At 38.7% G+C, this 14099-nt stretch overlaps 1 protein-coding gene across 2 annotated transcripts in view; it reads left to right on the top strand.

Moving 5' to 3' along the window:
• The window catches only part of STX17 (syntaxin 17), a 91199-nt gene that overhangs the window by 47972 nt on the left and 29128 nt on the right, over window positions 1-14099 (top strand). For both annotated transcript variants that reach the window (XM_037798553.1, XM_037798552.1), the window contains exons 4-6: window positions 4882-5107; window positions 13373-13488; window positions 13565-13615. In XM_037798553.1, coding sequence (XP_037654481.1) covers window positions 4882-5107; window positions 13373-13488; window positions 13565-13615 — 393 coding nt within the window. The remainder of the gene's footprint in view (window positions 1-4881; window positions 5108-13372; window positions 13489-13564; window positions 13616-14099) is intronic.

Below are 14099 nucleotides of genomic sequence, written 5' to 3'. Positions count from 1 at the left end.
TTATTCTATTTGGAGTTCGCTGAGCATTTATGATTTGTGTATTTATGTTGTTTAGAAGATTTGGGAAGTTTTCCCCAACAATTTCTTTGAATACTCTTCCTAGACCTTTACCCTTTTCTTCCCCTTCTGGGACACCAATGAGTCTTATATTCGGACGTTTCATATTATCTATCATATCCCTGAGGTCCGTTTCGATTTTTTCAATTTTTTTCCCCATTCTTTCTTTTATGCTTTCATTTTCCATTCTGTCATCTTCGAGGTCACTGATTCATTGTTCAACTTCCTCTAGTCTTGTACTATGAGTGTCCAGAATCTTTTTAATTTGGTCAACAGTTTCTTTAATTTCCATAAGATCATCCATTTTTTTATTTAGTCTTGCAATGTCTTCTTTATGCTCTTCTAGGGTCTTCTTGATTTCCTTTGTATCCCTTACTATGGTCTCATTGTTCATCTTTAGTTCTTTGAGTAGCTGCTCTAGGTGCTATGTCTCTTCTGATCTTTTGATTTGGGTGCTTGGTCTTGGGTTATCCATATCGTCTGGTTTTTTCATATGCTTTATAATTTTCTGTTGTTTTTGGCCTCGTGGCATTTGCTGAACTTGATAGGGTTCTTTTAGGATTTGTAGACCAATTGAAGTCCTTATCTCTAATTTATGAGATCTACAGCTTCGTGGAGTACACTTTCTCTAACTAACCAGCAGGTGACATCCATGAGCCACCTGTTCTCCACAAGCCAGTTCTCCCCTGCTTAGCCTTTTTGGTGAGTGGGGGAGTGAGTCTTGTGGGGTCCAATTGGTGTACCAAGCTTGCATGTGTAGTTGGTGTTGCCTGCCCTGTATATGGGGCGTGTTTCTGGGCAGTCAGGGAGGGGGGGGTGGCCCTAACAATCAAATCTCCCTGGTGATCCTAGAGTTTTAAAGCTGCTGCAATAGTCTAATCCTTCAGTTCAGTCCTGCCACAGTTTGTCTCTGCCACTGACCCACAAGTCCTTGGTATTGGCGTATGGCTCCTGAGACTTGCAAGTGGGCCCCTCTTCCAGGCTGTGCACCCCGGTCCTCTGTTGAGGGATGACTGTGCTATGTCACAGGTGAGTGCCCCCCCCCCCCGCCCAGGGCAGCTCTGGGCTGCTGGGCTGTGTAGGGAGGCTCCCAGTCTGCTGAAATGATGGCTGAATGGGGATTTGTTAATTCACACTGCTCCACCTTCCCAACTCTGGGACAATCAGCTGAGGTTGCAGGGAAGGCTAATGTCCACGCCCAGTTTTGTGGTGTGTGCCTGTTATTTGAAGCACTTCCGTCACACTGGGTTGTCTGGGGCAGCTCTGGGCTATGGGGCTGGCGATGAGCAGGAGTGTTTCCTGTCCACCAGGATGATGGCTGTGAGCGGACACCCCCCTTTTCTTGGGAAGTTGTGGTGTTTAGTGAATTTTCTCAGCCACTGGATTATTGCCTTTTGTCTCAGAGCTCTCTTAGTTCTGCTCTTGACTTGACCTGCCCAAATTGCAAGTCTTTGAAGCTTTCTGCATTGGGCTTCTTAGAGTAATTGTTTTAGAAAAAGAAAAAAGGATTAAAAAAAAAAAAAAAAAAAGGGCCCTCCTCAGAGATCTAATGGGTTATTGAAATGCTAAGAGACAAAGCAACCAGGGCCATTAAGGAAAGGTCCACAGGGCAGAGAGATCAGCTTTTCTTCGGGATTTGCATATGCGCCTCAGGGCCTGAGCTCCGCCCTTCCCCTTTCTATGTTCACCAGAACTCCAAAAATCCTCTGCTTTTATTTTGGAGATTTTCGTGTTGTTTTTTTTCTGTGCCTGTCTCCTCTCTTCTGGGCTGGCTGCTCTCAGATTCTCTGGTGTCTGGTCTCAGTCTATCTGTGGTTGGAGTTTGGATCAGTAGAATGAGTTTCCGATAAGGGCTGCCACTTCAGTTCTCCCTTCTCCTTCCCGGAGCTGACAGCCTCTCCTCCCACGGGACTGAGCCTGGCAGGGAGGGGTGCGGGTCCCCTGGCCGCAAAAACTTACAGATTTCGCTGATCTCAGCAGTTTGACGTTTTCATGAGTGTTGTATGATGTATGCCCAAAGTCAGATTGCTCTGTGGTGTCCAGTCCTTGCAGTTCCTGGCTTTCTAGCTACTTTCCTGGAGGAGTAACTAAAACATACAGCTCACCAGTCTGCCATCTTGCCCCGCCTCCCATTAATTTTTATATTGATTACATGTTGAGATGATAATATTTTGGGTTAAATGTACATTAAAATTAATTTTACCTATTTCTGTTGACTTTTTTAGTGTGGTTATTAGAACATTACTGTGTGGCTTACATTATATTTCCACTGGGTAGCATTGCTGCATAGCCGAGTGGTTAACAGCACAGCCTCTTAGCCTGGATTGGATTCCTGGCTCTACCAGTTACCAGCAGTGTAACCCTGGACTAGTTTCTTAATTTCTTTCTTTAATTTTCTTTTCTGTAAAATGAGAATAGTAGCAATATCCATTTCAAAGATATATTGTGAAGGTAAAACAAGATAAGGAAGATAAAGCACTTAAGCATAATGGATAACTTATAGTAGGTGTTGATAAAATTTAGCCATTATTTATGATTTTTGTTTTTATAGTATCAGAGTTGTGGTTCAACAGGCACTTTCTTTCTCCTCCTTAAAATTCGTCCCTTCAGCCGTAGGAATAGAGTTCTTTGCTGGTTACTCTCATTTAACTGGGTCACAGACATCCTATAAGAGAGAATAAATATGGCACAGACAAATGCTCCTCAAGTTTGGATGCAGAAAAATTTTAAAGCTTCTTCAAGATAATATTGCCCAGTATATCTCTGTGGATTACTTGGCAATTATACCTCCAAGCTTTACAACTGTGGTCCAGAAGGGAGTCATGCAGCCGAGAGATGGTGTGTTGGAAACCTGGTGTGGTTCTGTGGCTTGAGAACTGGGCTCTGGCCCTGCCCTGTTCATCTGGACCCCAGTTTCCTTCCTGTGAAATGATGGGGTGGAGCAGACGATTCCCCAGACCCATCGGGTTCTACAGCTTCTACATTGTGTTACCAGGCACCACACACTGTGAGTCTGCAGCCCGGGCATCCCTAGGTGTTCCAGCTCTCGGGGTGATCAGAGGGTGGACAGAAGTTAAAGGAGGCACGGGGTCATGGGCGGATAGAGGTAAAACTTTTGGATTCACCCAGAAAATCTCCCAAGATGCTTTAGGTTGTGGATAAACTGTCATGTCCCCCCCACTCCCCACCCCAGATTGGCTTCAGTTTTATTGGAGTAAAATGGATACTTTCATTTGTGTAAAGGTACCAGATTGATAGGTATTTGTGATTGAAGTTAAGTGGAAATTTTACTGTGATTGTAGGATACTTCGGTTTTAATCCAATTTTGTCACTAGATAACTAAATCCTATAAATCCTGAACAAAGTTTTTTTTTTTTTAATTTTTCTATATGTAACAAATTGGAATGTAATAATGTAACACCTCACTCAGAGTGGGTGCTTGAGAAATTAAAGAAATTAGTACTTTTCATCCTGTCTACTATGTAGAATTTTACATTAATATCTATGGAAGCATTTCAAGAGAAGAGTATTTAAAATATCACATTAGTGGAGATCTGTAATTTTTTTAAAAAAGCTTCAGGCTGATATCATTTTTTTGCAAATTAGTTCTCTTTACTCTTCAAAGGATAATTGGTTTCTATGTTTTTCAAAGTATAGACCATTGAAAAAAGTCAGAAAGAGCCCCAGTTCATTTTATGAAGCTAGCATAACCTTTAACAATGTAAAGTAAATAGTATAGATAGTATAGGCACACATGCACATACATTTGCTAAAATTTCAATTACAACAGTGTATTTTAAAAATTATATATATATTGACCGAGAATGGTTTACTGCAGAAATATGAGGATGGTTCAACACTATGAAATCTGTATGTAATCATTATATCAGTGAATTAGAGGACATTTTATGATTATGCCAATTATGATTTTTAAAATGGAGAACAGCATTTTAAATCCAGCAACCTCATTCATAGGGAAATGCGGAGTGAAACAGCTCTGGGATAACATGTGGTACTGGCAGTGGGAAAGCAGGCACTCCGGCAGGCGTGTGAATTGTTACAGCCTTTTGGGAAAAATTGGTAATAGCTGTTGAAGTAAAAAGTGTACAAATCTCTGAGTACACCCACTTCTGGGAATCATTCCTACAAAAAACAGTATATTAATGTACACTGTGATACTAATATATACTATCGTATATAGTGCATTGGGATAAGGACGTTTGTGTCATAATTTGTAATAACTAAAGACTGGAAAGAACATGAATGAATGTTGATCACCAGCAGATTGAGTAAATTATACCGTGTCCCTTCCAGGAGGAATGTCCATGGTGATATCGGTAAGTTGAGGTGTGGGATGACAATTTACAGATTACTATACCTAATATAATCCATTGTTTGTAAAAAGAAAGAAAGCCTGTGTGTATGTTAGCTGTTTGCACGAGCAGTGAGAAATACGTGGAAGATTGGGTTAAGAGAGGGGATGGGACTAGTGAAGCTTTTGGGAAATCATTAAGTTTTTCTTCTTGTGTTTCTGCAGTGTTGAGTTTATTTTGAAGACCAGTTGTTATGAAGAACATTTGTTATCTGTAATCACATTTAATAAAAGAAAAATGCTGATATATCCAAGATAGGAGGATGTGGGTTCTAAAGAACCTGGATTTGGCCAGAAACATGAAAAATAGAAAAGCATTACACCTCATCTTCTATTGTAGAGAATACTTGGAATGATTTCCATCCACAATCAGAATCACAAGTGGACTTCTGAAAATAAAGATATCTTACACTTAGGGATGGTGGCATAATGATTTCTTTTTTCTTTTATAGCAACTCCGCTCCAATATCCGAGAAATGGAGAAGCTCTGTTTGAAAGTCCGAAAGGAAGACCTAGTACTTCTGAAGAGAATGATAGATCCTGTTAAAGAAGAAGCGTCAGCAGCAACAGCAGAATTTCTCCAACTCCATTTGGAATCTGTAGAAGAACTTAAGAAACAAGTCAATGATGAAGACACTTTGTTGCAGCCCTCTTTGACCAGATCCATGACTGTTGGTGGTACGTATTGTGTCAAGTCTTACTCTTGATCCTAGTAATGCCATTCATTAGCTCGTTTCCTTGTGCAGATATTGCAATTATCTATACGTCTTCAGGGATCACCTACTATTCCAACTGGCTGAATCCTTGGATCCTCAGTGTGTCTGGAAATGCCTACCCTGAAAATTTTGCAGGATAAAATTTTCGAGACTGTGCTGTGTGGAGTGGAACTTCAGGGACTTAGGTGCCTATTTGTCCATTTATTGATAAGAAATTAAAAAATATTTCCTGAGAAAAATCTCCCTGCCAGAGTTTTCTTTGCTCAAATCCAGGTGGAGGGGTAGGCTATTCAATGATACTTTTTGAGCATGCTTTTTTTTCTTAGGCTTTGCGATTTTCACAGAGAGCATTAGAGCTATCTTCCAGTTCAGTTCTCTGAATTTAACTGGTAACATAAAAAAAGTCTACAATGAGGGTTTTGCCATCAACCTTTGTAAAGTGATACTATAAGAACAGCCCTGTGAAACTTGTCATGTGTCTTCTGAGGATGTAATTGATAATCACTGAATACATTATCATAACATCTTTATGTAGAACCCTGAAAACAAAAAGTAGTAGTACACCTGAGCAGTTGGTCTATTTTTATCTTATGGGTGTTGAATGGTATAACTGATAAGATTTCCCTACTTGAGTTGTCTACTAGTGGGCTTTAAGTCAAATTTTTGAACCATCAAAAGCCAAATTTTGAACTGTCTTGGCCTTATTTTGTAATTGTTGCCCTTGTTTTTCCTTTTTAGTTTTAACATGTCTCTTTAAGTTTTAATTTATGCTGTCTTCTTGCATTATATATATCCTTCTAAGCTACCTTGAGTCCTTATGGAAGGGTATGTTATAAATAAATTACAAATTAGGATAGAACCTGAGGGATGCTACATCTCCCCAGTTTTTCTTTTTTTGTTTCTCAGGGTACTTCTGTACCACTCCCTAGCCAGATTATTTTTTTAATTCAGTTTTATCAGATTATTTTTAATTTTATATTTTCAATGCTGATAATCCAGTAATTTATGGGGAATAAAAAATATATTGGAAGAAACATTTAGACTGTCATCTAGAGTTTCTTGCTTATGTTGTACCCTTAGTGCTTGCACAATGTTTGGCACATAGCAAACCATTAATAAATGCTTTAAAAATATAAGTGAATCTGTATCTTCTTAGAGGCAATTTTGACATTTCTGATGTGCTGCAGTCATCCATTCTGTGGATATGGAAGTCCTCAAATGTTTGGGGGAGAAGGAGATGTTAATGCTCAACATTTCATTGAAGAGCATTTGGGAAGAATACTTTTTGATGGTTCCTAGTTACTGTATTCATGACCGTTTTCCTATATAGTTATTGCCACCATATTGATGAGTCCGAATGCTGTTCTTGCCATTTAGTGGACACTGACTCTTTATATCCACGTGTAGAGAAACTGGGCTTTGGTTCCATGTGATGGAGGGGCAGTTTTATGCACCCAGACATTGTGACAGTCCTAATGTCTGTAATAGCAGTGGTGATAAACTGGATTATCTGGAAAGAGGAACTGGCATCAATCTCTTTTGCTATTTAGCTTGAATTGCCCAACACAAGCAATTCCCTAGTAAACAAAAATTTTGAAGTTGATCTGAGAGTTTTGTTCCAATATGATAATATTCGAATACTTGCTGCTTTAATTTGCATTTTATTATTGCATTGTTTGTGCTTCTACCAGTAGAACTGTTTAGGCTCACAAACTGGGTTTATGTATCATCGGAGGAAGTGGGTTATTACTAGAAGAAGGCAGTTTACCCAGTTTTCTGGCAGTTAACTTTCTCCATGGGAAACTGATTGGTGTAAAAAAAAAATGTAGGCAGAATTTGAGGAAGCATGTATACAGAAGAAATGAAAAGGATTGGGATAAAACTGGAGTATGAGGCAGAAGAAATAGTTGGCAAAATTTATTTTCCAACTTCCTTGATTCTCAAACTTTTCAATTCATGGAACATTGAATAGGCTGAAGACCTAATCACTTACCATTGGTAGAAAACGACAAAATTAAACCTCTCCATCTACTGCCAATTTGATTGATATAGTCATATCCAGGTCTTATAAAATCACATCCCTAATTATACCTACAATGATGTGTAGAATTTCAAATTCTGAATGGCCTCTGGTCAGGTTGTGCTTTGCTGTGAATCCATTGCCAACATAAAGCAGTTACGTTAACTGTCTCACCACGTGCCCGAGTGTGTTGCTAAGTGTGGTTTCTAGTGGGCAGATTTTCTTAAATCCTGAAATATTATTAACAAGTAACTGAGTGGGTGGAAAAGGAGAAGAATAATAAAAAGAAAGCAAGGAACTAATTTACACAAGACTTTAATCGTGGGGTAGGAACTAGGTTTGCTGCTGGATTTGCTGAATTGGGTTTGCTACTAGCTGTAGACTTTGCTGTCAGTCTTCATGTTTTTATCCATCTCTCTGGTTTTCCCTTACTTTGTTTTAGATGCTCATTATGGTAGTTGACAGCCTAAACAGAAAAGTCTGCTTTATTTGCATACATGTGAAGTGCCTTAAAATACTTTTTTCCTTTAAAAATTCAATCTGATTCTAAATAAATTGGTCAGACACATCAGAGATTCATCACGTTTCCATGAGCAAGACCAAAAATAAAAAGTTGTTTTTCATTTACAGATAGAAATAACAAGAAGAATAGGATGTTTCGTGTTCTCTGGAACTGTGAGGATTTTGCTGTTTCTTTTGTTGAGATTCTGAGAATTCCTAAAACAAATTTTCTTTGCCGGTCTTGCTTGATGTGAGAAATTCCCTTCTGTCCCACTTGTGTATCTGGTTTCATTTTTAGCATATTGCTTTGCATCAAGAGCACTGATGAGCCGACCAATCTGATTTGTGTGTAGAAGGGAGTATCGAGGCTTCCAGAGTGAATCGGTGCTTCTCTCCATCTTTGTTTTTCTTTACTCCCCATCAGCACACACATTTCACCAGCACAATAGGACTAACTCGTACTGCATTTTAAACAAATATTCACAAGAGAAGAGAATCCAGTCTTAAAACTGCTGGGAACTTCAGACCAGCATATTGAATTTCATGAAGCATTAGATTTCATAACAGGTACATCCATGAACTGAACAGTTTTGTGAAACACGTAGATGGTTTTGGTATTCTGTTATTCAGAAGATGTATTTTCCGTTGATTTTAATTTTCACAAAAGTCTTCCCTTACAGCTAAGTTAAGTCATTTTCTTTTGATAGATAGGTTTTTGTAGATACCAGTAAATTAATTTCACTATTGAAAAAATTCAAGGAATGCTTTTGAATTAATTTAGATTTAAAAGGAAACTTTTCCTAATGTAGTGAAGTTTAGTGGAAATTTCTTATGTATTGTGTTGTAGCACTTGGTATAATCCTTGTTCTTCATGAAGTATGGAGAAACAAAAAAAAAGAGAGAGAGAGAGTATATTTGGGTATAGAGAGAGGAGAAAGGGAAACTCTTCTATGTCTGTATTATTAAGCTTATTTGTTACTAGAACTAAAAAAACTTAATGTTGATTTGGTTATAGCCAATAATAAAGTGATTTTTGTTTTGTTTTGTTTTGTTTTATTGGAGAAGTTGTGAGTTTACAGAACAATCATGTATAAAACACAGGATTCCCACATAGCATCTCACCACCAACACTTACATTGGTGTGGAAAATTTGTTATAATTGATGATAGCACTTTTTGGTAATTCTACTATTTTTTTAACGGAAGTTACATTTGTTACAACTGATGAAAGATTATTAAAGTAGTACTATTAACTACTGTCCATAGAATATGGGGATATTTTTTCCCATATTCCCAATATATTATTTATTTATTATTTTTTTCCATGCATGTCTTTATTTTATTACTCATCTACCCATTCACTGGATAAAGGGGGTGTCAGTTCTAAGGTCTTTACAATCACATGGTCACATGATAAAAGCTATATAGTTATATAACCATTATCAAAGATCAAGCCTATTGGATTACAGTTCAGCAGTTTCAGGTATTTCCTTCTGGCTACTCTAATACACTAGAAACTAAAAAGAAAAAAATATATATAATGAGTCTGTAGTCATGATCATTTATTAAATCCTAATTTCTCAGTTACACCTCCTCCCTCTTATCTGAGCATTCTCTGAATCTTCAGGGATATCTGGGCAATGACCATTTTAGCTTCTTTGTGCTGGAAAGAGGTGTCGACCCTAGGGGGTAGAGGAATGAAACTGATTAATATTCTTGGAGAGACTGGTACTTCTGGATTTGAGGGCTTATCTGGCATAGGAACAATCTGGAGGCCTTAAGTTTCTGAAAAAATAAACTTGATAAATAAAACTTTTATAGAGTCTTAGGTCCCAGGGTATTCTTTAGGGTTTTCAGGAATACTGTTGGTTGGGGCTTGGCATTTCATGGTAGTGTGCAACATCTGGCTGAAAGCTTGCTTAAGAGTAACCTCCAGAATGACTTTATGACTCTATTTGGAATCTCTTAGCCACTGAAACTTTATTTTGTTTCATTTCTTTTTCCCCTTTTGGTCAAGAAGGCATTCTCAATCCCACGATGCAGGGCCAGGCTCATCCCTGGGAGTCATGTCCTATGTTGCCAGGAGACTTATACCCCTGGGAGTCATGTTCCAGGTAGGGGAGAGGGTAGTGGGTTTATTTGCAGAGTTGGCTGGGAGAGAGAGGCAACATCTGAGCAACAAAAGAGGTTCTCTGGGGGTGACTCAGGCATAATTATAAGTAGGCTTAGCTTTGCCATTGTAGAAATGTCTCAAGGACATGCCTCAAAATCGAGGGCTTGGTAGCCACTAATAAAGTTTTGAAACAAATTCTGGAGTTTGAAAAATAGTGGTGAAGGGTGTGTATTCCATGTACTCATTGAACTTGTAGCTGTCTGCTTGTGGATGGGCCTAACTGAGATTGTTAGGTCATATAAAACAGTTGCAATTTTGACTTCTCTGTGAACAGGCTTCTTTCTTCTTTCCTGCAGCTATGATCTGTCTCAGTGTTTTGCCTCCTCATATCCATAGCAGTTTGTAAGAGTTCAAAGTTAAGGAGTGAGCTGGAATAAATGAATTATGGGATTTGTAGAAATTAAAGGATCTGCTTCCTTTACCGATAGTCATGCCTTGCATTCATTGATGACTGATGTGCTGAGTTGGAAGTTCACGGCAGGGTGTTCCATGGAAGAGAACAGGCTTCTTTGTTCTGAGACTCTATTTGAACTAAGATGCATACGCAGTTTGGTTTCAAGTGAGACGTAAATGACTTAAACATTTCTTATTTTTTATTGAGGAAATCTTTTATGTTTGTTTAAATGTCAAACATTTCCCATCTCTTCACTTTTAAAGGAAGAATTATATATGATAAGCTCTCCTCATTTTGTTGTATAGCCTGGCATACTCCATTCAAATCCTCCCTGTGTTAGTAGCACAGAGCTTACGGCTTAAAAACAAATCTTTAGAGTGGGCATGTTGTTTATGAAGTTCTGCTTTACATTTGGTGTTTTATGATAATGAAGTTATCAGTATACATCATATTAAAGAAGTGGAAGTACGTATCACAATAGAAATATTAAGTGGAAGAAAGGTCATAGAATAATTCATTTATCTTGGTTGAAGTGGAAATGAAAGTATCTTTCTGTGGTTGTTTAGGGTATAAGATAAACATCTATTTCAAAATCATTGAGAGCTTTTCAAATATTGATACTTGCCATAATGTTGTAATGTCAAATTTCTATGTATCCGATGTTTATAGTCTTCCTTTTAGATAAGGAAATATATTCAGATAAGTTAAGATTCTGAAATAAAAGGACACCGTCAATTCTGATAAGCTTACAAATTACTTTTTAATCTCTAATTGATCATGCCCTTCCCAAGCAATTCAGACTGGTTTTTGCCTTGAGAAGTAAAAATTCCATAAACTATGAAAGTATAACAGTAGTGCAGTTTTATAAAGTACAGTTCAGTTAAAACCTAGTTTAAAAAAAAAAAGGAATTGAACAAGGTGAGCGTAGAGTTCTGATGACTGCTTTCAGGAGTAGGTCAGGTGTCATAGGCCACCATGTCAGTTCCTGCTTAGGACCCTGCAGCAGCTCCCCACTGTCCATCAGATAAGGTTCAAGGTCTGTAGCTTGCCTACAAGGCCCCACCTAATCATCTGTAATGTCTTATCCTTGCAACTCTGTGTCCTTTGCTTTATACTTTGGCCACAGCCAGTTGTTGATGTTTCTTCCTCGAGGGCCTTTGTATATTCCTCTCTTCTTTTCTGGTTCCATCCCCTTTTCTAGGATGTCTTCCTCTACACTGCACCATCACAGTCTGCAGATGTCACCCCTCTTGGGAACTCCCACAGCATACTGTGTATGTCTGTATCTCGCTGCCTCTCTAGGGAGCTCTCAGGGCACTCTGCTGTTGCTTTAGGGTTATCTCTTTGTGTGTCTGACTCTTCTTGAAAAGAACTTCCCTGAGAGTGGGCCCTCTGTATTATTCACTATCCTGGGTACCTAACACAGTACATGGTGGGTGATGAGAAAGTGCTCAAGTGTTTGAGTTTGACGTCAAGGGTAAAAAGGAAAGTAGATGTTTCAGATCTCGTCTTTCCATTTCCACAGCCACTATTTAGAGCAGGACCTCAGCATTTTGCACTGGACATACTGCTTTTCCTTTCTCATTTTCTCACCTTCCAGCTCCATCCTGAATCTCTTCTTCATGCTGCTGCTGTGATTGCCTTTCTAAATCGGATTCTGGCCCTCTCCAGCTTCCCAGTAGTCTCCAGCTCCTTTTAATAGCTCCCCGTTGATCTGAATGGAAAGACAAAGCGCTTTAACACAGCCTTTGCTTCAGCCTTTGCTTCTCTCAGTCACAGGCCTCTGCATTTGTTGGTCTCCTTGACCTGAGTACTCTTTTTGTCTCCCCCCACCCTGCCCCAGTTTCCTATGTAATTTCAGGCTTCGGCTACAGAACCATCGCTGACTCCTCTACCCTCCACAAGTCAATGTTAAATACCTCATTTTCTGTCACATAGCATGGCCTGCTTACCCATATCATGGTTCCTTTCAGACCACCCTGACTTTGCCTGTTAGCAGCTCTGTTTCCCACATTCTCTGGTCAGCTCTGTTCATTCTAGCAGCAGCCGCAGGGGCTAAGTAGCAGGAACTGTTTATTGAGCACTTGTACTTGATATAGATGCCAGGCCCTGTGCAAAATGCTTTTCATGCATTATTTCATTTTGTCCTCTCAAGAACTCTATGCGAGTATCACCTTATTTTACCAACAAGGAAAATAAGTCAAAGAGATTAAATACTTTGCCAAGTCAAAGGGCTATTAAATAGCCAAGCCAGGATTCTAACCTGGCTCTCTCTGACCAGGCCTTGACCCCAACCACCGCACTATGCTGCTCCTTTGAACTACTTTTATGGTTTACCATCATATCCCAATACCTCAGCACCCTGGTTGGCCTACAGGCGTTTAATAACTAGCAGTTGAATGAATGAATGAGTGCGTGAATAGTAAATCTAATAAGCAATAAGAAAGACTTGAAGGTGGGGTTTGCAGTATAAATCAGTTCATCATCATAGCAGTGTTTAAGGAGGCAAGTCCCAATGGGTTGATGACATTTTAAACTCAGAAGAGAAGTAGAAGCAGCATTGGAAGCATGGGCCAGAAAAATGACTCTCAGAAGAAGAAGGGTGACCGTATGTACAAAGAGATCCATAGGTAAGAGGTGTGAGTTTGCTGACAAATATATTGTCACCAATAATGATTGATTTCCAATGATGAAAACACATGGCTGTCCTACTTTTAAAACCTCGTGAATCTGATTATTTATTACTAAAATAGCCAAAGAAAAGGTTAAGGATTTAGCAATGAAAAGTGTTAAACCTCTATATCTACTGGTCTCTCTTCATGGAGTATTGTCCAAATAGAATAGTTTGCCTTTGGTGCTTCTTCCACCATTTACCCTTAGTTACTCAGATTAGATAGATAGTATTTGTAGCCATTTTTTGAGACAACTTTATAGAATAAATAAAGAAAAAATATTTGTTAACCAACTTAGGGAACAAGCCACCCATGGATAAATTATTTTATAGAATAATCAATTTACTTTTGACCTGAATTCAGTTAGTTAGCATTTTACATGCGACTGTTTTATGGAATTGATCAAGTCATGCTATCTCCGTCCTAACAAAGCCAATAAAGTCTAAACATGGGGTCGTGTTCATCCAGGAACATTTCACAGTACTGACGCTGAAGCAAGTCCTCAGAGTTTGACTCAGATATATGCGTTGCCTGAAATTCCTCGAGATCAATATGCTGCAGAATCATGGGAAACCTTGGAAGCGGTATGTTAAAAATTATTTTCCTTTTGGTAGCTGTGAGACATGAAAGTAAGTAACTTTTTCTCTCTGTCTTTTTAAGGACTTAATTGAACTTAGCCAACTGGTCACTGATTTCTCTCTTCTAGTGAATGTAAGTATGAAACGTTTTTTTGTTCAGAGTTGTTAGGTTGTTAGAATGACGGGCTTTTATCAATCACTAGGCTTTTAATTAGAATTTATAGTTTTTAAGACTGGTATTGAACCATAGCTAGAAGTCTAATTGTTTTTGAATTCTAGATCAATGCAATAAACATTTATTGAGCTCTTGTTATGTAAAAGGCAGTACATTAGAAGCTTGGCATAGGGGGTCTGGCAAGGTTGAATACAAAAATAAATAAAGTTGCCCTCTGCCTTCAAGGATTCTACAAGTTGGTGGAGATAGACTTGAACCCCCCAAAACTGAAATTTCAAGCATGATTGTTAAATGCAAAAATAAGGTGTGAAAAGAAGTATCATCAGCTCCGAGGAGAAGCATTTAATTCCAGAGGAGAGACAGGGGAGGGGTTGTGAGGTGGAAGCATTCAGGATAGCTTTACACAGGTAAGTAGCATTTGCATGAGCCTGGAAAAATGAGT

Source organism: Choloepus didactylus, chromosome 10, assembly GCF_015220235.1.
Source record: "Choloepus didactylus isolate mChoDid1 chromosome 10, mChoDid1.pri, whole genome shotgun sequence".
NCBI lineage: Eukaryota > Metazoa > Chordata > Mammalia > Pilosa > Megalonychidae > Choloepus > Choloepus didactylus.
The sequence above is the reverse complement of the archived record's forward strand: the minus strand, read 5'-3'. Positions and strand labels throughout refer to the sequence as shown.